Here is a 27,691-nt window from a genome sequence, read left to right on the forward strand (position 1 = left end):
AGACTATGCGTTCGGGATCAGAAGGTGGGTTACCATAAACGCAACCAGCCACTGCACTTGTACCGTTGCACAACATTTTGCAGAAAAAAAGCGGTCAAGGTCACATCGATAGTGGCGCGCACTTCTTCTGTGTTTTGGCGCAGCACTTGGTCGTCAGAAGAGCAGGAGTCTCCACTAGAGAGTCCACATCCTGTCCGCCGAGGCGAGCGAAAGCGTCCCGCAGGTGCCGACCACTGGCCGCGGCGGCGGCGGCGAAGACCCCCCTGGGAAGAGCGGCGGGGCTTCTTCCGCCACGGCGCCTGCAGTCACGAGCGCGTCAGCGCCCATTAGGCGGCCGTGTCAGAAGCGCATCTTCCTGCTTCGCAAGGCCCCCGGAGGGCATGACCGAGGTGAACACGCCTCTGGCAGGGAAAGGCTTTCTCAAGCCGCGCCATGATCGCCCCTTTTCCTCCTCCAGCCTCTCTCTGGCCCATTTCGCCGCAGCCGCCAAGGCACGTGGTGGGCAGGAATTCATTTCCACCCTCCCCCACCCGCGAGACCCGCATACTGCGCTGCTCAAGCCACTGGCATCGACCGACCAGCATTTTTAACGCCAACCATTCGGCCGCTACTCATTCGCGTTTCAAAGACCTCTCTGGCCTCCTATTACAAACGCCATACCAGCTGCAGTTAGCGGGTTTCCGAGGGCGCGCACACGATAGAAGAGTTTCCCCCTGCCTGCAAGGATACAGAGTTCATTATGTGGGGAGGTAATACTCCCAGTCCAAAGTATCCTTCGTATTTAAATACAATTATTGGCGATGAGTCTGCCTGACGTTTTCTTTTTTTCCCTTTAAACACCGAACAGTGTACCTAACTGCGAACAGCACATGCGCGTACACAAAAAGATCTAGACCCAATTAAAAAAAAAATCACTTAGCTTCTAGATGACAGCCTGGCACCCGTTCGAGATACCATTTGCCTGAAAAAAGCCCCATGAGCAAGCAAAAAAAAAAAAAAAAAAAAACAGGGATCATTGGGAGTGCCAACGGACTCCTACTCTAACAATAAATCCCAACCCTATCGATGAGCAGTGGGGCGAGCAGCTGACCAGCTCCAAGCACTCGGACCAGCGCCGACTGGTGGAACGGGCCCGGACGGCCAGCCAGCACCAAGGTATCTTGGACTAAGGATGCCTCTGACTGGGTGGAGGCCGTAAGTACTTCGTCCTGCTCCCCAGTCTCTCTCTCTCTCTCTCTCTCTCTCTCTCTCTCTCTCTCTCTCTCTCTCTCTCTCTCTCTCTCTCTCTCTCTCTCTCTCTCTCTCTCTCTCTCTCTCTCTCTCTCTCTCTCATCTTTTCGATCATCAGCATCAGCATCAGCAGCAGCAGACTACATAATGCTCGCTGCAAAACAAAGGCCTCTCCCACGGCGTTGCAGCCGATCCTATGCATCCGGCGCTGTCCATTGTTTGCATCCGCATCTCCTTAGCTCTTCCCTCTATTGGTCTTCTACTAGCACTGCTAGTCGCGTCTCTTGGTGCCCATTCCGTTATCCTGGTGGCCCACCGCCCTAAACACTAGGCCGACTCGCGCCTTGCATCGGCTGGACTGAGCGAAGATGTCTTACACTGGGGTTTTCTCCCTCGTCGCATCCTCTCCCTGAGCGCTACTCCTCCCTGGGCCGCCGAAAGATTTCTTTCGAGGTGCTGGGTGATTCTGCGCCATCGCCGCGAGTACGCACTGGTTGTACAACTTTTGGGGTAGCCTGCTGTCCGTTACTTGCAAGCGCGCCTGCCGAATGCACCCTCGCTTATAGGTGGTATTCATAAGAAAGTTTAGCTGCCAATTTCTTCGCTTGGCAACATTGGAAGCGGTCACGGACATGGCCGATGCGCCGCGGACATGTCGCGGCTTGCGTCACTGCGCCCATACGCCGAAGGAAAAAAAAACACTGGCATGCGTCGTCTGCTCCGTTTCAACCCGATTCTCAACGGTGGTGTCAACAGAGATGTTATTAGTCGCGCTCACAGTGGACTCGACGCAATACTTTGCGTTCGGTGAGGTAGAGTTCGTTAGCGTGCAGCACAGTCATGTGCTTAGCACGGACAGGTACCGCCATCCCGCGGAGCCCGAAAGGAGCCATGAAGACAAAATACAAGTTGGGTTTATTAGAAAGACTGCTTAGTCCCGATAACAATGATACCAATATCACCGCAATCTTCGAACAAATAACGGAGATATGAAAGAAAACGTGTTAAGCAGTCGCGACCCCCTAGCCAATTTCCCGCAACTTTTCTATGACGTCACGGAACCTTGTTTGTGCGATTGGCGGCCGCCTAACTGACCTGTCGCGACAACACATGACTGGACTTCTGTAATGGGGCCTCTAGTTCCATTTGACCGCATCACTTGAATGCTAACGTGCAGTTAACGCACTGAAAATAATGTTTTATTGTTGGCCCGTATGACGTCATTCTTGCTCATAACACGTCACTGTGGCGCAAAATTTGAAAGTTTTTAAATACTTCTTGCTTTTTTTTTCGTTAAAAAACATGTTTTGTGGCTGTAATGGAGCTGAGTGAGATACTGAATCCTAGTTCGTTCAAACTAAACGAAGTAACCTGTAATGGCGCACTCACATGGTTGCGCCTACATGCGTGCCTCGCCAGTGACCAAATTGACCAATTTTGAGGGGTCTAACAAAACATTTTTTCTGTGCTATACATATTGGATAGGCACACATTGCAGTGACATAAAATGGAGATGATTCCACGCGCTTTCCAACGACACCAGTTTTAATAATGTTTTCATAAAAAATGATTGCGGAAAAAATTATCGAATTCAAAATTTTTGTCCAGGCGTCCAAGAAAATCAAAAAAGTAAGTTGTGTATAATAAACCACCAGTAGCAGAAAAAATTTAGAATATGCATTTTGTAGGTAAGCATTTCAAAAACCCGCCCTCGAAAAAAATTGAGTTGCGCGGTAGAATTTGTCAGATATATAAAAAAAAAATGTTAGCCCCCGTGCTGCCCGTGCCTTGTGGTAAAGCCGCACCACTATTTCAAATTTTGCTATTTTGGGTGGTTCTCTAGAAGAAATCTGGTGGTCTGACATTATTAAAGGCCCCAATTAGCCTCTACGTGATGTCAAAACACCTTGTCAATGATTATGACCAGCACATTATTGAAGGTAAGCAAGCGATGCGAAAAAATCCGCTTCGAGTTGAAAAACGAACTCTTTGGTGGATGCTTGTTGACGTTCTGATGATCACTTATCAATCAGAACTTTCATTTGCAGTTTATTATCATGTTCTGGCTCGTTATGGTAGCCCTGCTTGCAGGAATAACATACGATGCGCGAGAATCGTGGCCAGCAAGCTTTCACCAAGCCGCCGTCCCGCCATCGTGCTTTGAAGCCAATTCAGCACTACGAGCCTACTACGTTGCAGCGTCACCTAACAATTTCGAAAAGAAACAAATAGAAGGCTGTTGGAGACTTTGAGACAGTTCTACTAAGCAGCGACACCAGACCTCTGGAAATACCCTCGTATGAAACCGAAACTGGCCGGTGAGCAGCTGGGTGTTCAAGGCCGATTGGAAGCGTTCTCCTCGTCTGAACTGATATCCGCCGACTCGTTGTTATCTTTCGACTTTCAGCGGAAGCTGTTATCGCAAAAGTGAGGCGTAGATGAAGTGGCAGCACGAGCGGCATGTTTGTTTCGAGACACATTAGCGGGCAACAGAGGCGCCATGGCAAATGAGCTTGTAGTTGGGTAACTGCGTAGTAGCGCCAAATATGAATTTCGCAACGCAAAAACGAAACTGAAACTGCTGGAAATTGGTTGAAAATGCCAGGCACACAAGTTGCAAGACATGCATGGGGACCATCAGAAATAAGCTTTGGCAGAATAAAGCTGGCCTTTCTCCGAACCAAAGATCACTAGAGAATAGCTGGTGTCATTTCCAAGAAATTATCACCTCTCAACGCTGTCGGATTACAAAGCTGACATTATTTGCTACTTAACTTGCGAGGAGCCTTTTGAAAAAAAAAATATTATGGTAATGCAGCCTAACCACGATTTGCATCCTTTTTTGTTAAGTTCGGCAGCCAGGCCCCTTTCCTCAAAAACACACGCACCTCAGTTCGCAAAAAATGCCCTCAAAAATCTCAATGTCACCGGAGCGGGAAATTTTGAACAGATTCTAAAGGTGCAGTGCCTAGACTAACCACTGGCCGCATTAGGCGTGCGAGAAACGACTACAACATGTCAAAATAGGCAATGTAAATCATCGATCACCGGTGATCGATTTGAATGGGCGTGGTAACGAAAGAGTTAATCCTACTCTTGATTTCTTTCTCGCGGTGTTCCGTCATCTAGGCTGAAGGCGAGGCATGCATGCGCGTTTAACTGTGCTGCGAGGCGATAATGCCGTAGAAAAATGTATTTGCCGTATTGACAAGACAAGAGTATGGCCGCAGCCAGCACACACAACCGATTGATTGCGCAACCACCAAACTTCTTCCTCTTTTCCAGAACCACTCGCAAAATTTTCTTTTGTTTAAACGTCGGCAAACACCCCCATAACCTCATGGCTTGCTCGTAGTCATTCTAGGTGCCCCGTGACATTATCCCCCAGAGGAATGAGCGTCATGGTGGCGCCATGGCGGTACGGCGCTCCGAGGAAAGCAGGGCTTTAGTCGTACAACATGAGCAATGTCCGTAGGAGAGGCTCGACTCGACGAGGTGGATGCCACCGGGGATAAAGCCTTTCCATCAGGGCCAAGGCCGCTTACAGGCGGCGGTGGGAGCAGTATGGAGGGGCTTTAACCGGGGAGATCTCGTACGTTACGTTGGTAACTTGGCGATCGAGACACGCGATGTGAACCAGAGTAGTGGGGCACAAGTTTAAAAGCAAAGTTTTACTAATCTGGTCGAGCGATTTCGTTGTCGCGGAGGATTTGACCTTCATTTGTCCCGCCAGCCCCGCGCCTCACGCGCGTGAGATAAGCCCGACGTGGTTGACGTGGTCGAGCAAACTGAGAGAGGAAAAGGCGAGAGCGCGAAATTGTCAAGACCAAGGGAAACGAACGATAGTACGAGGGGATGATTCGGAAAAAAGCGGCACAGAAGGGAGCGGAGCTACAATGACGCTTTGAAAGACGCTAATATGCAGAGAGCAGAGAAAGGGAGAGAGAGAGAGAGTCGTGAAAAGGAGAGACAGATCGGCCTTCGAGGAAAGCGGGTGTTCGGTCATCACTGTGGGGTCGCGTTGTATGTGTTTTCCATTCGTCGGCGGCTCGATGGGAGCTTCAAATTCACGGTCCGCCACACACCTGGACTTTGACTTCTAGCGGTTGGCGCATTGGCGTACTGCTGCCGCGATGGGGCTGTCTAAAATTAACTCTCGCTGGTGAGTACCTGCCTGCTTGCTTGCGTCTGTTTAGCAAGTCGTCTGGCCGCCTGCGGACCTTTGCACAAAAGCAGCGTCGAACGGGGGCTAAGAATCAAGAAAAGTCGGATGAGCCAGAGAAGCGGTGTAAAATATGGGAAAGACACCGGTTTATCAGCACCAGGGTCCGTCGTATCAAGCGGACCGCGTGCACCCGAGCATCATATCGGGGTTTTTAATGCATTGTTTCTATGGGGAGTTTGCCGAGACCACGGCGATCCGTCGTAAGTCCCGGGGACGTGCCAGCGGGGTCCCACTATATATATATATATATATATATATATATATATATATATATATATATATATATATATATATATATATATATATATATATATATATATATATATATATATATTCTGAGGCCATAGTTAGGAGGCGGCGAGACCGTTGCTTTCGCAGCTCCTTTATTCGTAGACGTCAGGCGGAAAAACCAATATTTTGACCCCGCATCATTGCCGATGATCAGCCGAAGAAGAGGTTGTGCCGGTTATGATGAATGTGTACAGCAGAGGCGGTAACCGCAAGCTACTGGTGATGATGACTGTTACTGATTACTGATGGGGACAAGTAGCTTCTAGCAGGCAGCAAGACACAAACTCAACTTACAATGTATATATATAATCTTGTAATGAAACTGCGACCGTATTTAGGACGCCACGAGACCGAGCTTTCTGCTTCTTCCTTCGATTCCAGCCGGCAGCCGAGCTCTTTGGTTTAGCAGGGGATTGACCACTGACCGTTGTTGCAGCTTTTCTTTGGCAATGCGTTGCGCCTCTACACTCGGCCATACCCTCCCACCCCCTTAAATTGTTGGTGCGGGCCCAGGGCTCTCGCGTCATCTTGTCCTTTCGGGCTTGTTCCAGGGCTAATCTACCACCATGAAGAATGGACCACCACGGTGTACACGGATGCAGCGGACTACGCGAGCGCAAACACCAAAACTGCAGTTGACGCAACCCCCAGTGCCCTCATCACGAGCATAAACCAGTTCATTACCTTCCAAGCGGAAGAGACAGCGATCGCATTAGCCGTTGCACAGACTCAAGCCAATATCATCATCACTGACTCCGAAGCCGCTTGTCGTACGTACATGGCGGGACGGATTTTTAAAACTGCAATACTGGTTCTAGCCCAGAATACCCCCAAAAAGAAACCTATCAATAATCTGGACGCCTGCCCATTCGTTACTTCGCGGCAATCAAGCAGCCCATGAGCTCGCCCGAGGTCTTGCAAACCTAGCTCCATTGGAGGATGACCACCGCGCAGACCACCCTCTCACTACTATCAGCGACATAACGCAACCCTACAGGCTATCCCGACGCACTTACCCGCTAGGAGCTGACTCGCTGTCCAAAGAACAAGAAGTGACCTTCCGCCGTCTACAAACAAACGCGTTCCCAAACCCCACGAGATTATACACGCCAATCACCCCACATTATACCCTCCTGTGCAATTACTGCGGCCAACGCGCTTCTCTATACCATATGGTCTGGGAGTGCCAAAATAACCCAGGCTTGAAACCAATTCCCAGCCCCCGCAGTGGGAGAGCGAACTTGCCAGCTCTGACCCGAATAGGCAGTTACGGCTGACCGAAAGGGCGAAGGCGGCGGGTTAAACCAGCGGCGTCCTGGACTAAGGACCCCGCCCACCTACCATCTCTTCAATAAAATAAAGTTTTCCTCCTCAACCTCCTCCCCTGACTTGCAGTAAAGGAGAATTTCAATCCCGCAAATCCATGCTGCCGCGAACTACCGGTTCCAGCGGGAATTCCTGAGCACCGACGACGGAGAAGCAGCAGAGCTGTGGGTCGACCTCTAGCTTCTTTTCCCCCGGGGATCCGCTGCCAGTGTGGGGGACCGACCAGAACAGCCCCGAAAAATCCGGCGAAACTTCGCCCTCACCCCTTCACATTTAGCCTAGCCTCGCAAGAAATCGCATAACCTGGGATCCGCTGTCAGTGTGGGGGACCGGTCGACTAGAACAGCCCCGTAAAATCCGGCAAACTTCACCCTCACCCCTTCACACTTAGCCTAGCCTCGCAAGAAATCGCATAGCCTAACAAAACTTAGCAAAGCCTAGCAAAACTTAGCAAAACCGCAAAAAGCTAGGTCGACCGACAGCTCCGCTGTTTCTCCGTCCTTGCACCACTAGTGCAAGCAGAGCCAATTTTTTTTTTTTTAATGCAGAGCACTTTAGGAGCAAGGCTTGTCGTATAGCTTGTCAAATGTAACGATACCTGGCCACCGCAGTCACAAGGCGTCACGCACCCAAACAGAGGCTTCAAAAAGATACCCGCGCATCCCTCGATTCCGCCTTCCGGCCAAAAGTGTACGATACTTGAACGAGAGTTTATGCAAGCAGAACCATTCAAAAGCCCTGGAACTGCTGGCACTTGTCATGTATGTCCTCATTATTTAGCGCAAAGAAAACTGCACCGAGACATTTCAGGCAAAATATATGTATTGAACCGGCAGTCCCCGCGTTCATTCCGTGAGGAATGCTCATAGGGTAAGTTTTAGCCATAGTAAGTGAAAAAAAATTCGGGGAAGCTTGAACTCACGCGCAAGACTTGAATGACGCAGCTGTTGTATACGTGAGCGTTGACGGACACATAGTTAAATTTCAGTATCATTGTTTATTTGCATAGTTGCGGTGCTAGCAATCACGTCATATGCTTCGAAGAAGTCGTCGTCTTCTTCCCGGCGAGTGGTGGATGCAAAGTCATCCTCAACATTGTAGGCTTCTACCAGCTCTTCGTCACCAACTCGCGGCAGCGGCGGCGGAATCTGCATGCCGTCTCGGGGAGGATTGGCACACTCGTAGCCATGCATCCAATTAACTATCATGGCTTCTAGAATATGCTGCGGCCGCGGTGACCTCTGCCAAGCAAGGTGCCTTTTCACCTTTATCATTAGCGCTGGAGTTTCTTTTTGTAGCGCTTGACGACAGCGCTGAAGTTGATTTTTTTGTTAAAGCCACTGCACCAGCCGGGAACTCGGCGGTAGCAGCGAGGCACGCGCTCACAAGCGCCCGCCATTTTCTCACTCCTCGGGGTTTTTGCTAAAGCCACGTGCTGCGCGTTCCGGGGACGCTCGGCGGTCGCCGCGAAGCACGCGCGCACGAGCGCTAAGCATTTTCTTAGTTTTTTTTTTCTGAAGCGGCGAACTTACGCCTTGTACAACAGCTCCGCTGTTATTAAAAGTGGACGCCGGAAGAAATATGACGCGCTCATAATGTCGAAGAAAGGCTTCAGCACGTGCGAGATGAAAGCGAGCACAATAAGTACAGAACTCCCGCTCGTGCTCTTCCAGGCACAAGAAACAAAAGATCCTTTCTTTTGTTTGCTATGAAATGTTGTAACCCACCGCCTCTGCGACGCCCTACGGGCCTTGAGCGTATTCAAATAAATAAATAAATAAAAGTATGCCAGCTGTCCAAGCTGTATTACGAAGGCCGGGAGATTGAATTGCATTGAACAAACCTCTGTTTAATTCATCGAGAGGAGTGAGACAGAGAGGGGTAGAGCGTGAATGGGTGGCAGGAAAGAGTGGCGAATGGCGCCACAGCCTTTCTGGCACATCACTGCTCTGTACTTACGACAGCTTTCACGTTGAGTGGAACTGCTTTAATTTTTTTGTGTGTCTCACTGACCCCAGCTCCTTTTTATTTTGAAGTTGATTCTCAGAAATTTGGAGGGTCGATGATAATAAACGAAAACTACTGGCTTGCCTGTGAAGGAGGCAAGAACGAAGCTGTCCTCTACCCATGTTCGCACAACAGCCCGCACCATGGTGCCCTCTCGGCGTTCAATTTCAGGGATGAACAGGATTAGCTTGGCGCAGGATTTAGTTTGCCATGCGGCTCACAACGAGGTTGTTTCCCGTGCGCTGCTCTTAAGCCCACTTTTTGAAAACAAAGGAAAGTGGCTTAAAAACCTAGCGAGAGAAGACGTTTGACCCTGAGAGTAGGCAGCGAAAAAAAAAGAGGCCCACTCCGATCCTGCGTTGCCTACCCAAACCTTGTCACGGCTTCAAAAGGGGTCAGCTACAGGTGTGCGGAGTCACCGTAACAGTCAACAGGTTCAACACCGTGATCACATACATGCTAAAGCGCGGTGCGACGAAGGCGACAGGCAAAGGAAAATCTGATGCGCTAAGACACGCGCGGGTCATCACCTCTTGCGCCTCGCTCTCAATGAAAGGTTAAACTCTCATTGGAAAAGTTTACAAACACGCCCTAAGCCTACCAATCAGCACCACAAAGGACAAATTGGTCATAATTCCCCGACTACCCAAGAGAGCTCATCGAAGCAGATCTATCCCACCTGGTTAACCTACCAGCCTGTCCATTCGTTTTTCTCCTCAACGTTTCCTCCTCCTTATGAGCCTGTCTATTCGTTTTTATCCTCCTTAAGTCAACTCCCTATTCCCCGAGACAATTGCCTTGCGCCACCTCCAACAGAAGCTATATGACAGCAGTCTCAAACGAGGTTAAGGCAACTTTTCCTGCTGCGACAGAATATAGCAGAAACCGCTTGCCAGATCTCCCAAGATCACCTGTAATCATTATAATTAGAGCCCCTTACTTTTTACGGTGGAACATTTCAAATTCTGCGATTCTAGATAGGGGAATCTGCAAAATTCCGCGACAACATTGAAACGGCATAAGGTGCAGTTCATTTATTACGTAGACACTTCAGATTCCTAACATGCTAGATTTTATTTACAACTCAAGAAAGCTGTTGTGGCTGAGCATCTGGTGATGCTTTGTGCTTTCTTCACCAAGAGAATAGCACGATGTCACCATAGCGACTGAACGACTTTTCTCCGTCAAGAGAGTTGATTGGCACCGACAGGTATTTAAGGGCAATGGAAGAAAGTGTTGGACTCTGGTGTTCCATCCTAGCCCAGAAAGCCAGGCCATCAAAATCTCCACCTAGCTTTTCTTGTTTAGAAAGAAATGGTGCTAAGTCCCTGTCACTAGACTTGAGGTCTTGGGCAGACTTCAGGTACACTTGCCATTTAGCAGCTAGGGCTATAAATCCAGGAACGGTCCCAAAATTTGATCTCTACTCTGAGAGACACCCAACTTGCTGGGGATTCAAGCACCTCACACTCTTGAACTTCCAAGTGTAAGAGTTCTCCAAGTATACTAGCGCCTTGCTAGCATCTTTTCTCATTGCACCCTTCATTTGTTTTTATATTCTGACGGGCCTTGTCGAGTGCAATGTTCTCTTTCTGTGGCTATGGCTAAGCCCCTTGATTCGGGTGCAGGCTGCGACAACTAGACACTTTTATTATTTGATAAGGTAGGAATACGCAGATGCAAATTTAAATTTTCAAGAGTAAAAACGTTGCAATCAATTAATAGCAACCATTTTGCTATTACTAATAGAAAATACCACTTTTCCACCACATTTCACCGAATATATCGTTTTGGGGACGTAGCACCACACTTTTGACAGTTTTTTTTTGGAATTCCGCGAAAACACTTTAATTCCGCGATTTTTCGCGGAATTGCGGAACTGCGGAAAGCTAGGGGCTCTAATTATAATAGCGTAAATGTAGGTAATTGGTCCAACAGAATTTTGAAAGACCAAAAAATAAGAAAAACAGAAGTAGCGATGACGGCGAACCGTGTTTCCATAAAAATGCAGATTAGGCGGAAGTTCCACATGTAATCGTTATAATAGCGTAAACGGGGATACTTGGTCGAACATAATTGTAAACAACCAAGAAATAAGAAAAATGAACCGTGTAAACGCCCTGCATTTTCACCATAGTGCAGATCTGCCGGAAGTAACACCTTTCAATGTTGTAACAGCGCAAATGGAGATAATTTTGCGACAGAATTTTGCAAAAACGAGAAATTTGGCTATAAAGATGTCACACCCCCGACAAGCGGCATCAGAATGCTACGCATTAGTAGACAATGCTCTCAATTTCTGCAGATTTTTTTTCTCTACTCAACTCGCCCTCGTATACGGGGCTTATTATATAAAGGCGGGAGGGGTCGAGGCAAGCATGATCCCGCCAGTCGAATCGACTCTGTATGAAGTATTAGCTGCGGCGTCGCACTGCCGTGCCGACCCGCACAGCGCGTTCTTCGTCCGGCCAATTTGACGCTGGAGTGAGCCTCGATCTGCTCACCATGGAGGCGACAACCGGCCATTAACCCCCGCCATTTTCAAAAAACAATGTGTAAGAACGCAGACCTAAACTAGGGCTAAACTGGGGCATGCTAAACCACCGTATCAGAACGCGCGCCTTGCTTCTTCTGCAAGGTGCATGGCGGGGTATGTGCATGCTGGTCGCCACCCTATAGGAAATCTGTCGGATACACAATACCGCCGATGCTGTTCCTGTATATACAGCGGGACAGAGCGGGCGCTCTGTTTTGCGCTCAGATCGTCTGGAGAACTACTGAGAGAGTGCACGCAATTATTTTCATCGAAATTAGGGTAGCTTTAGCATTGACGGCATTGACGGAAGAAACTGTCTTACCAAAGACAGATGTTACACTGCAAAGGTGCTACCCAACGCTATCTCACACAGCAGTTTTGCGAAGCTGGGCTTTTTGATGCAGTATATATTTAAGGTGGCATCTTGGTCAGATAAAGACATGAAACAGCGCTACGAGTGTTTCGGATTCCGAACACACAGGTCCGAGTATGCACATACCTGCTCAGTCGATTACGTATGCGACACCGCTTACGTTTTCTGCGTGTCAGCTAAGCGACCATTTCAGGAGACGCCTAATGACCGGAACACGTCACTAAAGCGACAACAGAAGCTCCGACCCCGAAATACAGGTCAAGGTCGTCCAACTGGCCGAAGATGCCGCTCGCGCCAAAGGGATGCCGGCCGCCATCTGAGGGGGGAGGAATTCAGGAAGGCTCCCACTTCCCCTTGGTCCTTTCACCCAGTTTTAGGCAAAATGAAGTTATTATCATCCCCATCAGAGGTGTGCAAAACAAGCGGCGCGTTTCTCGTCTGTCCCGCCTCTCCACCTGCATGGTGAAAAGAAGGGCTCGAAGACGACAACGAGTTCAGTCCGCTTGGCGGTAGATTGACCGGCAGTGCACGCACGCACCACCGAGACCCGGCCAAGAAATAGTTAAGACAGCGTAAAGAGCACGCGTACTTAAAAGCGAAGCTTATTACTCCAAGTCAAACCCAGAATGCGGCTCGTAGCGTCAATTCGACCATGAGGATCAGCCAAGGTCAAGCCAGAGCTTCGTGCGTTTGCGCAGTGAAAGCCTCGAACCGCTCGCTCGTTCCAAGGGGAGAGGGGGACAGAGCACGGTCTCGTCAAGCGGCGTTTGTGCTTTGCCTTCCGGTGCACCAGCGTTCCACGGGTGCGAAAAGCAAACCCAAGCTATCGTTAGACAAACCCGGTCTAACAGCGTTCAACCACGGCGTATGCCGGGCACTCGTAACAGGTGCTGCTTGGGCGCGTGCCACAAGGAGGGCGGATGCTCCTCGGAGCCACACTCACAGCGAGGCCTCCTTGATCCTCTGCAGGAACGCCCCCGTCGTGCGGCACGCCAGGATCTCCTCGGGCAGGCTGCCTGCAGCGCACAAAGCCAGCACGCGGCGTTAGCAGCTCTCGAGCGTGGAAGCTCGCATGTGCATGCACACCCTCTGCGGCAGTGGGACGGCAACGCCCATTTTCTCTGCCCGCCGACAAATCCGGGGCGGCAGTTCTCAACTGGAAACGGCTGCAATACCAAAACTTCCCGGAAAACATCGCTGTGAGATTGCCCGTTAAGAAAACCCTACCGTTACACCAAGTTCCATTCACCTATCGTAAATATTCAGTTCGCAGCCAAGTTGCAAACGCTGCAGACTTCTCTTCCGCTGCCAATACATGGGCTCAAGTACTAGAGTGTGACGGAATCCCGCCTGCACCTGTTTTGGGTAAAATTGCTTCAATACGTACATAAGTTTAATCCTGTACGAGGAAAATGGACAGCCCCATGTTTCCCTGCAGGACAAAATTTTAGTCCGCCCGTCCAAGTTTCACTGAGTACTCGCAAAGCCATAGTTTGAATGTTTATTGCAAGTTTGCTGGTTCTTACAAATGATGGTCACAAAAGCAGATATTATATACAGACGAGGCTCCCACAGTCGCGACTGCACCGGGACCCTCGGTAAGTCACCACCAGTATTCATCGCCAAACGAAGGGAAAAGTGAATACGTGTACAGCCGGCGTCAAAAGTTTGCGGGACGCGATTTCGAAAATTAAAGGCGATTTCTCGACTGCCCAGTAAATAAGCTCCTGGTGCGCGTATGGAGATGATGCTCCGAAATGAGAAATTTCGCTTATGAAGACAAATCAAGTGCTGAGACATCAGACAGCAGAGAAATCGGCTTCGATTTTCGAAATAGCGTCCCGGAAACTTCTGACGCCGGGTTATACGCGGGATGTGTATGTTATGCAGCTCCACGGGTCATTCACCTTGACAGAGGGTGCGTAACTCTGCTTTTTCCAACATTCGCCTGTCCGGCCCTTAGGAAGCGACGCAGGTGCGCGATAAATTAAATCGCGGCTCCGTTCGTACAATCGCCTTTCGCCGAGCGTTCATGCGCGTATACGCAGTACATGGCGAGCGCGTGTCTGCACTGGCCGGGCGAGAGAGCGGCCCATATCGCACAGTCACGACTTGCCGCCGCCGCGTGACTCGACCGGTGCCCGAGGCGGGCCGCGCCGTCGGGACACGCCGCTGCCAGAAGACCGAGTGCGCTCGCAGCCGAATCAAGCTGAACAACCTCTGCCACCCATGCATGCTCCATTTCCGCACGCAATCGGGATCTCCCATTCAGGCATAGGTTGTATCTACGCCCGAGGCTAGATTTTAGCATCGCCAGGGCACGGCTATCGAGGGTTTCCCGTGCGTCCACTCCGGTTCGAATCTAGAAGAGCGACGTAGGAGCCCACTCTGCGTCTTTTCGAACAGCCCTTGTGCCAAGTTTTAAACGGGAACGTGCCAATGAAACCTGCTGCGTGCGCTGGCAAGTGCTATAGATCGCTGCAGAGCGTTACGCACTTATACCCAAGTCAGCAGGTTAGGGTGTTTCTGCTGAGCTATCTTTAGCCGGCCGTTCCCCGGTCAATACAGTTCTGATGAGGAACGATTACGGAAAACTGACCTGTTTACATTCCTTCGGGATTTAATACTTGATGACCCACGGGCTTATGAACCATCGTGCACCTATATGAAAAATTCTGCAGATATTAGAAAATGCTCCAAACGGCCTATAGTTTGCTTATTTTGGAAATATGTCATTTCTGAACTGAAATCAAAAACACTCTCGCTTGCTAGACAGCAAGCGCCATCTCTGAAAACGAGATAAACCAAAATGTGTTTCTCGCGTACTTTTTATTTTAGTAAAGAAATGATTTATGACATATATGACAAGGTACGATATAAAAGAAGGAAACTACCCCGTTAGGAACATTTTCGTGTATCTGTAAAACTTTTTGTATGGGTACACGATGCATTTGAAGCCCGGGGGTCATGAATTTGTAAGCGTCATACGAATGAGATCAGCTTAACACTCTTGTAATAACATGCTTGCTTAGGGGAGAGGGGGAATTCGCTAACCACAGCGGACGGAATGGAGTAGTCGCCTACGGCCAGCTTCAAATCGATTTCCACAAAGCCTCGAAACGATCTATGACTAGCAAGCTGCCAAAGGCAGATCTGGCGAAGCGGGAGCCGAGCTGCTCCTCTCCCTTTAATGTTAGCAGCGCAGCAGGGCTGGCCGTCGGCCAGCAGCGATACAGCGGGGACGCGCCTCGCATCGATTGACTCTCACTGCGCGTCGACAATGCGGAGGCCATGGTCAAGCAGCGCCAGCTAAACGAGGCTGACAAGGGGAATGTGACAGTTGGAGGGAGCACAACAAGGTGATGATCATCATCATCGGCAGAACGGAGACCTCCCTCACTGACCTCCAAGCTCCCCCCCGCCCCCCGAGTTAGCGGTCTGCTCCTCCTCAGCGGGTGGTGGTACACCGGTGGTCATTTCGCCTCGCAGCATGGCCAGCGCAAGCTTACCTAGTTTGGAGTACGATGTCTTCCCCCCTTCCCCCTCGAGCTAGTTCCCTGACTTCCATCATGGCCCTCTGCTCCACCGCGCTGGGCTGACCTTCCTTCAAAACAATTATTGGTATGGTGCCAAGTTTCCGGCCCGCAAGCCAGCACCGGCAATACGCACTGGTGGTGGTTGTGTAACACTCATTTAACCAAGCGGTAGACAGAGATAGCCTACTCTTCATTAGTAGGAAGTGCTTGCCAAAAGCACCCCATCCCACACCTATTCTGATTGATTGATTGATTGATTGATTGATTGACTGATTGATTGATTGATTGATTGATTGATTATGGGGTTGCCGCGCCGACGTTCAACAGGCGATGAGGCGCGCCGTAGTGGAGGGCTCCGGATTAATTTTGACTACCTGTGGATTTTTAACGTGCGCCGAAATCTCGAACACACGGGCGTTTTTGCTTTTCGACTTCATCAAAAAAGCGGCCGCCGCGGCCGGATATCAAACCCGCGTCTTTGGGCTGGGCCCACGCCAGCATTTTTAATATTGCTCAGCATTTTTCTCGCGGAGTACCACCACAGTCCTAACAGTACACTGTTGGGGCTGTGGTTTTTTGTTTGCACAAAAATGCATAATGGGCGGAGTTAGAACATTTAATCGTTACAGTAGCGTAAACGTCGTACAGACCTTCAAAAAGGACAAAAGAAAAATTTAAACACTATAAATGGGAGCTTGCGAAATGCACCTACCCCCTCCCCCAAAAAACGAAAATAATAAAAACCGACAATGAACGACGGAAACTGGAATAAAAAATCCCTAAAACGGAGCAGCCGTGCATTACGCCTTGCATCTGCGGAAAAAAAGAAAATAGCGGAAATCAACGCTCTTCATTGCTGTGATTGTGCAAATGTGTATCACTGGTTAAAATAAACAAAAGAAAGATTGAAAACTATAACACCTCAACGTATTTGGCTACTCATAGCCAAATGTGGCTGTTAGCAACTCGGAATGAATACAAGCGGAGTAAGAATTCTGCGCATTAGTCAACTCAGAATGAATATTAGTGAAGTAATTCTGCGCATTAGTGCACATTACAGAGGATTGTCTACTAAGGCACGTACGGTCAGGTGCTGAGGAAGGAGAAACGTCGCGCAACACAGCAGCGGCGCCGAGCCAACCACGCATGCGAGCCAAGGAAGCCCAGTCACAAAAAATTTTTCCGCTGCAGTCGCAGCAGCTTCGCCGACAAGTCCCGCGATCAGTGGCGACCACTTCTCTGAGTTGCGTGCCCGCCGATGCGACTGTTGCTGGATTCGCGGCTGAGGACGATGGGCATGTGTCCGACGGAGCGGCCCGATGCGATGCACGACTGGGCGGAAATACGGCTGCCGCGACCAGCCGCACGCGTGAATGTATACACGCGGGTCGGCGTCACCCCCACCTACTGTTTTCGCTTCATGGTTGCCTCCCTGTTTCGGCGCACTGCGACCCATTTAAATATGTCAAGAGAAATCCGAGGAGAAAAAGAAAACATTTATCAACATCAGGTAAAAATGAATAGTGTTGACACACTGCATTTTATACGTTCCGTAAAGCGGTGTGCACGTTTAGCACCGACGATTTCGCTCGTCCATGCTGTTGATGCAGCTGTGTGCCGCGTTATTAAGGTGCTCACTGGAGCTTTTTGTCAAGGCCAACTTCGCGCACCGATGAGCCATCTAACCCACCGAGACAAACTACTCCCGAAAAAAAAAAAAAGGAGGCAAAAAAAAAAAAATCCCACCATGGGGCTGACGTGACGCACGTGCCTCACTTCAGCTCCCGATTTTGTCGCTTACAAGCGGCCTGTATCATCTTACCACGCCCAAAACTTCACCATTGGCTCCGTGAAGTCCAGCGGAACATTTGCGCACCAGGACGACCCCCAAAGACAATCGAGGAGCAACATCTGCCCAGAAACTTCCCTCACCACGCCGGCAGCGCCGCTAGGCCTCCTACGGTCTATGTGGTAGGGGCCTCCCCGCCAAGGCTTATCACTGACCAAACACGATGGCGAGCTCCGGAATAACGCCAGCAGCCATGAAGTATGATGAATCCAGCGACCGGACGATCCAGCGGCTCAAACCGTGAACCGAGCTGGTCTCAGCGCGAGCCCGCCAAGCTCTCCGCAAAGCGCCAGCCGAGATTCCAACAACGCCGAATGTCAACTCTGCAGCCAGGGCTCGCGTGCCGGCATACACCATTCCACCCTCCTGACGCGCATTACATCCCCGTCTATCGACCAAGAACCGTCCGGCCAGTCGGAGCTTGGGCCACGCGAGACGTCGTACAAGGGTTGATCACCTACAGCGGTCTCCCTCGGGCGCAGTTCCTGGAACGGGTTACCATCCAATCCCAATCTGCCCAGAACATCGTCGTAGCCGGCACCCCAGACCCCGATATCACCACCGTCCTCTCACGAATAACAACGATCAGTCTCGGGAAAACCAAATCACCGCCTACATGAAGCCCCCTCCCGGAACATCCCGCGGAGTAATCTACGGCCTGCTTGAGGACATCGCCAGTGACGCCCTACTCGAACTGACTGCTGCCAACAACCCTCACCTAATTCATGCAAGGCTACTGCATCGGCCGGCATCTTCCGCCCTTCTGACCTTCCATAAAACCAAGGTACGCTTCTACTTGAAAGTGGGGTGCGAACTCATTCGCTGCCGCCCGTACAGGCGGGTGGATCAAGTATGCCAACAGTGCAGAGAGGTGGGCCACCGCCGGGACGTGTGCCCCCACCCCAAGACCACAAACTGTCCTTAAGTGCAGCGTAGCTAACCCCCCCCCCCCCCCCCAACCTGCCTTCCAAAGGGCAAACTCTGTGATCAACCACACCTTACTGCCAGCAAAGAGCGTCCCAAAAGGCATCTTCCAACTCCGCCACCCCAGCCAGCACGAGAGCAGCAGCCAGCCCAGTCTCAGGCCCGTCTGCAACAGCAGCAGCGGCGCCAGGAGCCCGCTGCTGGAGTTCCATAAAACCTTGCTAAACAAATTCACCCAGCAACAAAAAGAATTTCAGGCGCGCCTAAATATGCCCACACAGAAAAAGTGAACAAACACACCTCCTCCTCTCTCCGCGCTCTCCCGTCCCCGGAGCCCGAGCAGCTCGATGAGCGTTTGACACTCTGCTGGACATCATTACAAAAACCCTGGCCGAAGCATCCTCTCCCTCTACACGAACAGTGGAAGCACTTACAGCACGTCAGCTCAAACTGAAAAGGGTGATCTCCGCCCTGTCACCAGTCAGGTCCCAATCCCTAGCCTCATCACGAAAACCGAAATACCATCGACATGACGGCAGCAGCCTTTCCCCGCGACCCCATCAAGTCACTCGTAATGAACCGCCCCGGCGCCGACCCTCACCATCTACCAATAGAAATGAAGATCGTACAACAGCAAGCAAGACCAATTTGGCCTCTACATCCTCCAAAACCCCCGGACATTGTCGCCCTACAACAGACGAACACCCCGGACCCCGCCTCCGAAGCTACGAATACTATGCCGCGATTTGACCCAACCAACCAGATTGAACATGAGTGTGGCACGGGATACAACACCCGACTTCACTTTTGCGAGCACACGTTAAACGTACAGTGGACTCGCCTTCCGGACACATTAGGCAGCGACCACTACTTAATCTCTGTTACAATTACGGTCGCACCCACTCCAATCAGGAGGGGGAAGGCTAGAGTCATCGCCTGGCCAGAATTCAGAGGTGACCCCACCCCTCTCCCACCCATCGGGGAACGGACGGAAGCGCTCAACAAACTCGTGCTGAAGCACACACAAGAAATAGCCCCCACAGACCAACCCTGACGTAGACCCGCATCTCCTCCACATCTTCAGCTCCGCAACAATAAATTAAGCGCATAGCACAACTCACCCAACAAGCTCAAGACTACGCCAAAACACTTCAACAGCAAAACTGGCTCTTGTTTTGTGACCAGTTGAGCGGCACCGTCAGTACCAAACGCACATCGCATATACTGCGCAACCTCATCGACAACACCAAATCCCGATCCATGCTGTAAGGTCCACTTATGAGATTAGCAGCCGGGCGCCCGGGCTGCGCGTGAGAACGCGCCGCTCTGTCTGGCGACGTAGCACTGCCGACACTGCGCTGCAACCACCGCTAATTCGTCACGGCGCGCACGGGAGGCGGATCGTCTGGCCCACCGCATACCTCAAGGATAATCCCCCATTGAGAAAGCAAACAGCGCCGCCGGATTCCAGGAACGTCCGCTCTACGCGCGGAGGTGGTGGGATTACCGGCGTGTCTCTATTGTTGTCGCGCCCTGGTTAGCATGACGCACTGTCGCCGTCTTTCGCTTTCACCCCGCGGGGTCGCCCGAACTTGCTCGTCCGCGAGCGTGCCGTTGACCCGAAGGTGGCGGCGCCTCAATGAATATTCCGTGGCGTGCTGAGTGACAGCTGTCTATGTGAATTCGGGCACTCCCATACGCGTGTACGAACGCTACAGGGGCGTTCCCGAGAGAGTGTGATCTCGAGGTTTTATAAGGCCGAACTTGGCCGTTGGAAATCGTTCTTGTCTGAGCGCTGAGCTGGCAGTTCCCGGCGAGACAAGGAGTCTCGACCGTTAAAGCTAGGTTGGGATTTGCGAGCCCCCTAGTCGAGGTTAAGATCGCGTCGGAGGTTAAGGGTACAGCGCCGTACCGGGCAACTAGACGGATCTTGCGGCGAGACAGGGTCTTGGCCGTTGTTTCTCGAGCGGTTTGTGTACGCTCCGAGAATAGGAGAGTTAGACGAAGTTGAGGAGCTCGAGTGATTTGTGCGCACTCGGAGCTAGCGTCTAGCGGAAGTTTGAAGTTTTTCTTTTTATTACTCATGCACTCAGTTATCCTACTGTAAATAGCTGTATATAAACTTCCGTTTCACCTAATCAACCCCAACGCCTCGAGTTCGTCAATTGGACCGCCGCCTCCAAGAACTTCAACACCATCGCCCTGCCAGCCTCCTGCCAAATCAACCGGAGCCCGGGCGATTGGGTTCCTGATCGACACCGGACTTCGGGGAAACGATCTTTACTCATGCCTAACACCAAGATCCATCGACTAATCATAAACCGTGATTCTACACCCGGAGAACTCCTGCAAACTATCAAATCTCACCTCTTCGGTCACACTACAGCGTATCCGGCCCCTGTATCAACTGACTACACGGAGCAGCCCAATAGCGAACTGGACGCTCCTTGCACAGAATCAGAATTCCAGCAAGCACTAGCACGTCTCACCCGAAACCCAACGCCGGGTAGAGACGGGATCACCAACCGACTGCTCAGAAACTTGTACCATGACGCTCAAGATTCGCTTCTAGAACCGCTCCGTCATCATTGGGACTAGGGAACCTTGCCGGCTGAGTGGAAACATTCTGGCATTACCCTAATCCCAACACCCAACAAGCCCATTTCCCCAACATCGCTTCGCCCCATCTCACTGAAATCGTGCATTGGAAAACTTTTCGAGCACCTAGTGCACCAACGCTTGACAGCCTACCTAAAAGAACAAGTACTTTTCCCCCTCACTATGTTTGGCTTTCGTGAAAATCTCTCGACGCAGGATGTTCTTATACAACTAAAAGAGCACATCATAGATCATCTCAGCCGCTCGACACCCTGAGCCGTACTGACCGTAGATATAAAGTGGGTCTTTGACAATGTCACCCATGTAGCCATCCTAGAAAACCTCATTAACACCAACTGTGGAGCTAAACAGCTTCGTCAGAACGTTCCTCACAAATCGGACGCCAAAACTCCTACTCGGCCCACATATATCCCCCACCTTCAACACTCCGACAAAGGGGACACCCCAAGGCTCGGTAATTTCATCCCTATTATTCAATATAGCCCTCTTTCCTCTCCCTTCACTATTTGAGTCCATACCACACCCTCGGCATGCATTTCATGCTGATGATGTCGCACAGTCGCACCGGGTAGTCGCGCAGTTCTCGGCTAATGGGGCGGAGTCTCGGGGGTGGGCGAAAAGGGTTTATAGCTCCCGCGCAGTACACGGGCGTGATTCCCTTTCTGTTCGATGCAGCGGTCGCGGCGCACTTACCCGCGAGGGCCGGCGACGTTCGGAGGACGTCGCCAGGGGGCTCCTCCAGGCGCTTCGCCGCCGCCGCCGAGCCGAAAAGAGCCAGCGCCAGACCTGCGGTGGAAAAGGCGTCGCGCTGGTCACTGAGCCCGCTCACCGGGCGCGCCGCCACTTAACAACCAACTTCTCCCAAACTATGGCACTGGCAGCCTTGACAATCCTAAACTTAAACGGACAGTGAAGTGGATTCGCGCAAACTTCTGTGTGTGTTTGCATTGCATAAGCGGGCTGAAATACACAATCTTCATCGTTTATTCAGTCGATAAAGCAGAATTTAATTTATGAAGCCTGAAAGAAGAAAAAATTCCCCCGCATTTCCCCGAGGGGGAGAATGTGAAAGTGCGAATGCACGGTTGTCGGCCCGCTTGCGGCGCTTGCGCTCGGCCCCCGCAGCCCACCGCCTCGCCGCCTTCTCTTCCATCTCTTCCATCGGGTTTGTAGTATCACGTGTACACCACGCAGTTATCAAGCTGCTATAACGCCGCTGAGTCGCCAACGCACGCCGCTGACGACGTAGTTTGAATGCGTTAAAGATATAAGGCGCGTTACTGACAATATCAGCGTCGCGTCCGTGGCTTATTCGGTAGAGCGTCGGGCTGCGGCCCGCAAAGTCCTCGGATCGAAACCTGGCGCCGGATGCTGTTTCTTCTTTAAAGAGCACTGCGGACGCCGACGCCGCCGCCGACGCCGGCGGTGGATGGTTTGGGGTCGCTTATAAAGTGCATTCGCACTTAAAACACCACGCCCCTCATAAAAATTTTTACCAACATTGAGTTCAATGTTTGTTGACAAAAGTCGACAAAAGCTACCAACATTGAGTAGACTGTCTACTCACTGTCTATAGACTTCCTAGCAACAGCCTACCAACTTTTTGTCAACCATTGGCCACCGTGTTTGAACTGAAACGTTTCTGTAGACTTTCTACAGAAAGTTTTTTGTAGACTTTATACTCAATCGCTGTTGCTAACCGAAGCGTTTCTGACAGGATATTCGAAACGTGATGCAGTGAGAAAAGCCGGCCATTCCTAGACCGTGGTGTCAATACAGCTTAATAGAACGTCGTCATTATTGCCCTTTAAAAAATCGTTTAGTGGGAGCAAAAATGAAAAAAAAAAAAGAAAGCAGAAACAGATTAGGCCTCGGGAACCTCGTCTGCGAGGGTTCACATTTTGCGGAGCCACACATCCACACGCGCACTTTCTGAAACACAACACAACAAACAACACAACCCCAGCTCACAAACGTACTACATCCGAGAAACCACAAGCGCTTGCAAGCAGGACACCGACACCGCACAAATGCTAGCAGTGCACTTCATGTATATATACCCGCCAGCCGCGGGATGCCGATGCCGCGGTGAGGCGCGCCTCTCATTGCATGTTTACAAAACTACGCGTTATTATTTCCAAAATATAATACCGCGAAACACTGGAACGTAAGCAATTGCACATATCTTCATGTTTACTTTATTGTTGCAAGCTGTAACTAAACAAAACGGAAATCTGGAATGGGTTGCGCGCCGCGTTTCGGCTGCCTCCGGTGATTGACGCGTTTCTCCCGGAGGTACGCAAAGAGGGAGGGGCACCGCTGGCGGTTGGCCGAGAGCGACCAAAACATCTGCGCCGGCCGTATTAGGTGGGCATAGCAGGTGATTTTAGATTATCGCCGTTGTTGGAGACACGTCCAGTAGTCTGTCGCGAAATATTTACTGGCATAATTCGTTCCTTTCAACCATGCATGGCACTTAGCTTGCGCAAATCAAAACACAGTGACGAGCGGTTGCGCGTGGTTGATGCCGCTGGCTGGCGCTTGTTCGGAACCGCTGAATAGTCATGTTGATCACCGTGAAGAGTGAAAGCGAGCGGGTCGTGAAGTACCAACCCGTGCGGCTGAGGGACGAACTGGTTGTTCCGAGGGAGAAACTGCGCGGCTCGAGGTACGAACAGTGAAAGTTGCTCCCTTTTGCTACTTTTTTTTTTCTCGGGCTGCACAAGTGTTAAGATACATGCAGAGAGAGAGGGAGAGAGAAAGATACGTGTGTGTGTGTGTGTGTGTGTGTGTGTGAGAGAGTATGTGTGTCTGTGTGCGTACATGCGTGCGTGCGTGCAGGCGCTCGGGCGCGCGTGTGTTTGTGTGTGTGTGTGTGTGTTTAAAACCTGATTCAAACAAAGTAACGTAATTTGGTTAAAGTCAAGTAAATAGTTTGTCCCCAAATATTGTGAACCTGTCCTGGTATTTAGCAAAAACCAATATGAATTAATTGAAATCGGACTCCAGGACGAAGGAAAAAGATGTTTGCGTTAAATTCAACTTGAGACAAAGCGTGTCAAAACACTTTTAGTGGTCATCCTACAGAAGCTCGTCAACAGACAAATGTCAACAAAAATGAGGTAGACTTTCTATATACAACCGTCAACAGACAAATGTCAACGTGAATTAAGTAGACTTTCTACATACAACAGTCAACAGACGGGTGTCAACATACATTCAGTAGACTTTTTACAGACGACTGTCAATAGAATGTAAGAGTATGTAGGATAGCAATAAAGTTGGTAGGATGTCAACAGAACGTCTACAGAATGTAAAAAAGCATTTTTGTAAGGGGCGACATCTGCGGCGGCCGCAACAACAACAGCAGTGATGCGAAATGACGCGTCTTCGTCTTGCGATATGATTGGACGATGTCCAAGATTTTGAAGTTACTGCATACGCACTTCTCTTTGTGTAAATCTTATTTCTAGCTTTAGAAAAAAAAACAGTAGTATTGGAAACAAGCATGTGTCGGAATATACTTGTAATGATTTCTTTTTGGGGAGTTGTCCAAACTAGTTTTGGTTTCGTTTCCGTGCAACACTTCCAAGGCTTCTGACGTTAACTGTCATGGAGGAAAGAAAGGCTTAGGAGAGGCACCAACGTCATTTCTACTGAATCCGGAAACACCATGTTGAAGGCCGCATTTTCTTGCTTGGTTTTTTCCGCGCCAACGCCGCGTCCTCCTCCTCCGCTCACTCCGCTGTCGTCTGCTTCGTCCCCGTCTACCGACCATTGGCTACCGGATGGGCCGCGCAGTGACGTGGGCCGGTCTCCGGCACCGTTAGGATGCGGTTTCCAGTGGCCTTCGATGAACGTGAAAAAACCACCTGACTTCCACGACACTAGACTTGACAATTCTCCCGATAGGTGACCGGTAAAACGCACGAAGGCTCACGGGTACGTCGCCTTCTCCCCCCCACTTCCGGGTTTAGGGCTCTCCTGGCCCCCCGGTACGCCGGCGGCTTTCACGCGCGTGTGTGCTTGTTGTTTACCTGTTTCCACCGAAAAAAAAAAACGCTCATGCATCGCACTCAACAAATAACAACGATTGAACCTCCTGGGGCTTTCTCTGAAAGGCAGGCGCCCTGTGACAAATAAACAAAACGCACACACGCGCGTGAGAATCGCCGGCGTACGAGAGGCTAGGAGAGTTCTCAAACCGGAAGTGGCGGGAGCAGACGACGTACCCGTGAGCCTTCGCGATTTTTACCGGTCACCACTGAGCCGGTGGCCGCAGGGGCCTCTTCAAAGCTTTCTGCCCTCCGTGTTATCTGCGATCGCGCATTAGCGAATCACCATTTCCCGCTGTCCCCATGTTGTCCTTGAGAAATGAACAGGACAAACCTCCACCGATTCTAGCGAGCAAGCATCGTTTCGTGCACTGACGAAGGACGGGCCGAGTACCAAGGCGTACGAAGCGCCTTCTGCGCCACCAGAGAGGCTCAAGTGGGAGGCGTTTCTCCCGCACCTTCGGAGCTCGCCCGCAGTCTCCGCTCTGTAGTACCCGCAGAGTGCTAAAAGGCGCGTGGTCAGCAGCTTGCTCCTTCATAAGAAGGTTGTCAACCTTTTGTAAAGGCTCTGCCGCACAAGAAGAGTTCTGGCGTATGAGAGAGCTCCTCGTCCTCAGTGCGCGAAAGAAGCGAGGACGGTTCAAGAGCACGCCCAGCGCCGAGACGTGTCCTGCATCCAGTCACGGAGTGAGGACAGGCTGCTTTCGGAGCAGCTCCGGCACCGCTGGGTGCAGTTTGCGGGCTCTTTCCAAGCGACGTTTGAGAGGCCTAGACGCCGCCATGATGGTCATCTCCGACCGGTTGACACGCCTGCGCAGGTAAACGATGTAGCTTGCGACGGTTGCATGTGCACCGCCACTCAGCGTGAAGCTTACACACAGCCTAAATACTTGGGTAAGAGAGGTCTTGAAGACCGACCAGGCTGAAGTGTCGGCCCCGAGTTCGCTACCTGAGGGGCACAGTATATGACGTTCGACCTCAATGTGGCTTCCCGACGATGCCGAAGCGCACCCAGCAGATGACCGCCGACAACTGCCGGCGCCGGCAGTTGTCGCCGGCAAATGGCGCCGGCAACTGCGCCATTTGCCGGCCGCCAGTGTGCACGTAGACAGGCGGCCAAAGGCCGCAGCTGCGACGCCAAGAACGGCCGCTTCTTTCATCGCTAGTCGACGCATACGAAAGCGCTCAACTGGCACACAGCTTAACCAGGGCTTTTGTTTCACAGACACTCCTGTCAATGAAATATCAAGCTATCTCAGCTGTTTATGTTGAATTTCAAGCGCGCGCCTTGTGCGGTGCAGAAAATCGGCGATACAAAAAAATTGTGGTCAGAAAGAGCGCGATTGGGGAATCGCGCGGCGGGCAGAAGAAGCAGCAGCAGCGCCAAAGGCGGGTCGCGTGCACTTCGAACAGCTTTCTTTGCAGGTGAAGGTACGAAACAGGAAGACCTAGCTTCAACCGCAGTTTCTCAACTCTAAGCGCACTTTTTGGATTATGGCCACTTAAGTGAGAAGCGCTAGCCACATTGTTTGATTGTTTCCACTGTGTCGCTGAGACTATTGAACACCAAATATCACCACCCTATGAGACCATCTAAACTTTTTCGTGACCAACTCAAACATACAAGCTAACTCCTTTCTAGGGGCGAAGTACCTTTGGGGCTCGGGTTGTCGGCGTCTCCCGTCGTCGTCTCCTGTAGTCACGGTACTAAAACACCGGGACACTCGTTTTCCAACGCCTCGCACTAGAACGTAACGCGTGCTAAAAGAACACACCGGGACACTCGTGTCCCAACGCCTTGCGCTAGAACACATGCTGCGGCGTGTGACACGAAGACAACTTACGACCAGTGTGTCTCATCTTATCCCTTAAATCCGGTTCAACGCAAGAGAGGGCGCCACTGCCTCAGCAAGCGCGGGATTGCTCCTCCCACCGGCGCTTCTCCGGCGTCCAGTCATCGCACGCCGTGTGGCAAGAGAGAGAGAGAGAATTACCATCTTAGAACACACTTATAAACTGCATGCTTCGCCCATCCCCAGGTTTCACGTCAGTGGAAATGGCCCGGGATTTTTTTCTTCTTTTCGTTTATTTCATCCTTCTTCTCTCTTCCGCATTACTAGGGCAAGTCAGCTGATCTCCGTTTAACTCCAACGGCAGATCCGGAGCACTTCCGGAGCAACGTTTTTGCTCCGAAGATTGGGTTGCAGATCGTGAGCAACCCACTCCTCTTCCAATGGCAGATCGAGAGCGCCGTCGCAGCCGAGATCGCTCCGTGGAGCAAGAAAAGTTGCTCTCCCGAAACGGCGGAGTCGGCCGGAACTCGCGGACCTAGGCTTTGTATTCCCCTGTGACGTCGTTTCCGTCTGCTTCCGCTATACTCCTGTTTTCGAATCGCCATGGCGCCCGCTCCGACAAATACGCGCAGGGGCCGCAGTAACACCAGGAAAATAAATGCTGCACGCAGAGTCGTGTTCATACTTGCTGCTTCACGAAAAATTCTACAGAAATTCACAGAATTGTCTACTAATGCGTAGCATTCTTACACCATTTGTCTTGAGTGTGAGTTCTTTACAGTTAATTTTTTTTTGTCTTTCTAAATCCTGTCCGACCAATTACCCCCGTTTACGCTATTACAACGATGAAAGGTGGAACTTTGGCGACATGTGCATTATTGTAGGGCGTTACACTGTTCGCCAGTTTCCGTTTTTTTTATATATTTT

At 50.9% G+C, this 27,691-nt stretch overlaps 1 protein-coding gene across 3 annotated transcripts in view; it reads right to left on the reverse strand.

The window, feature by feature from the left end:
- LOC144174299 (uncharacterized) overlaps nt 1-27,691 on the reverse strand; it is a 169,393-nt gene that overhangs the window by 44,008 nt on the left and 97,694 nt on the right. For 2 of the 3 annotated variants that reach the window (XM_077702922.1, XM_077702923.1), the window contains 2 exons: nt 21,610-21,702; nt 12,932-13,004 (listed from right to left, as the gene is read on the reverse strand). In XM_077702922.1, the coding sequence (XP_077559048.1) occupies nt 12,932-13,004; nt 21,610-21,702 (166 nt within the window). The remainder of the gene's footprint in view (nt 1-12,931; nt 13,005-21,609; nt 21,703-27,691) is intronic. The other variant, XM_077702924.1, reaches the window with a different exon arrangement.

The sequence above is a fragment of the Haemaphysalis longicornis genome, unplaced genomic scaffold, assembly GCF_048455015.1.
Source record: "Haemaphysalis longicornis isolate Haplotype H1 unplaced genomic scaffold, Haemaphysalis longicornis Haplotype H1 scaffold_3, whole genome shotgun sequence".
NCBI lineage: Eukaryota > Metazoa > Arthropoda > Arachnida > Ixodida > Ixodidae > Haemaphysalis > Haemaphysalis longicornis.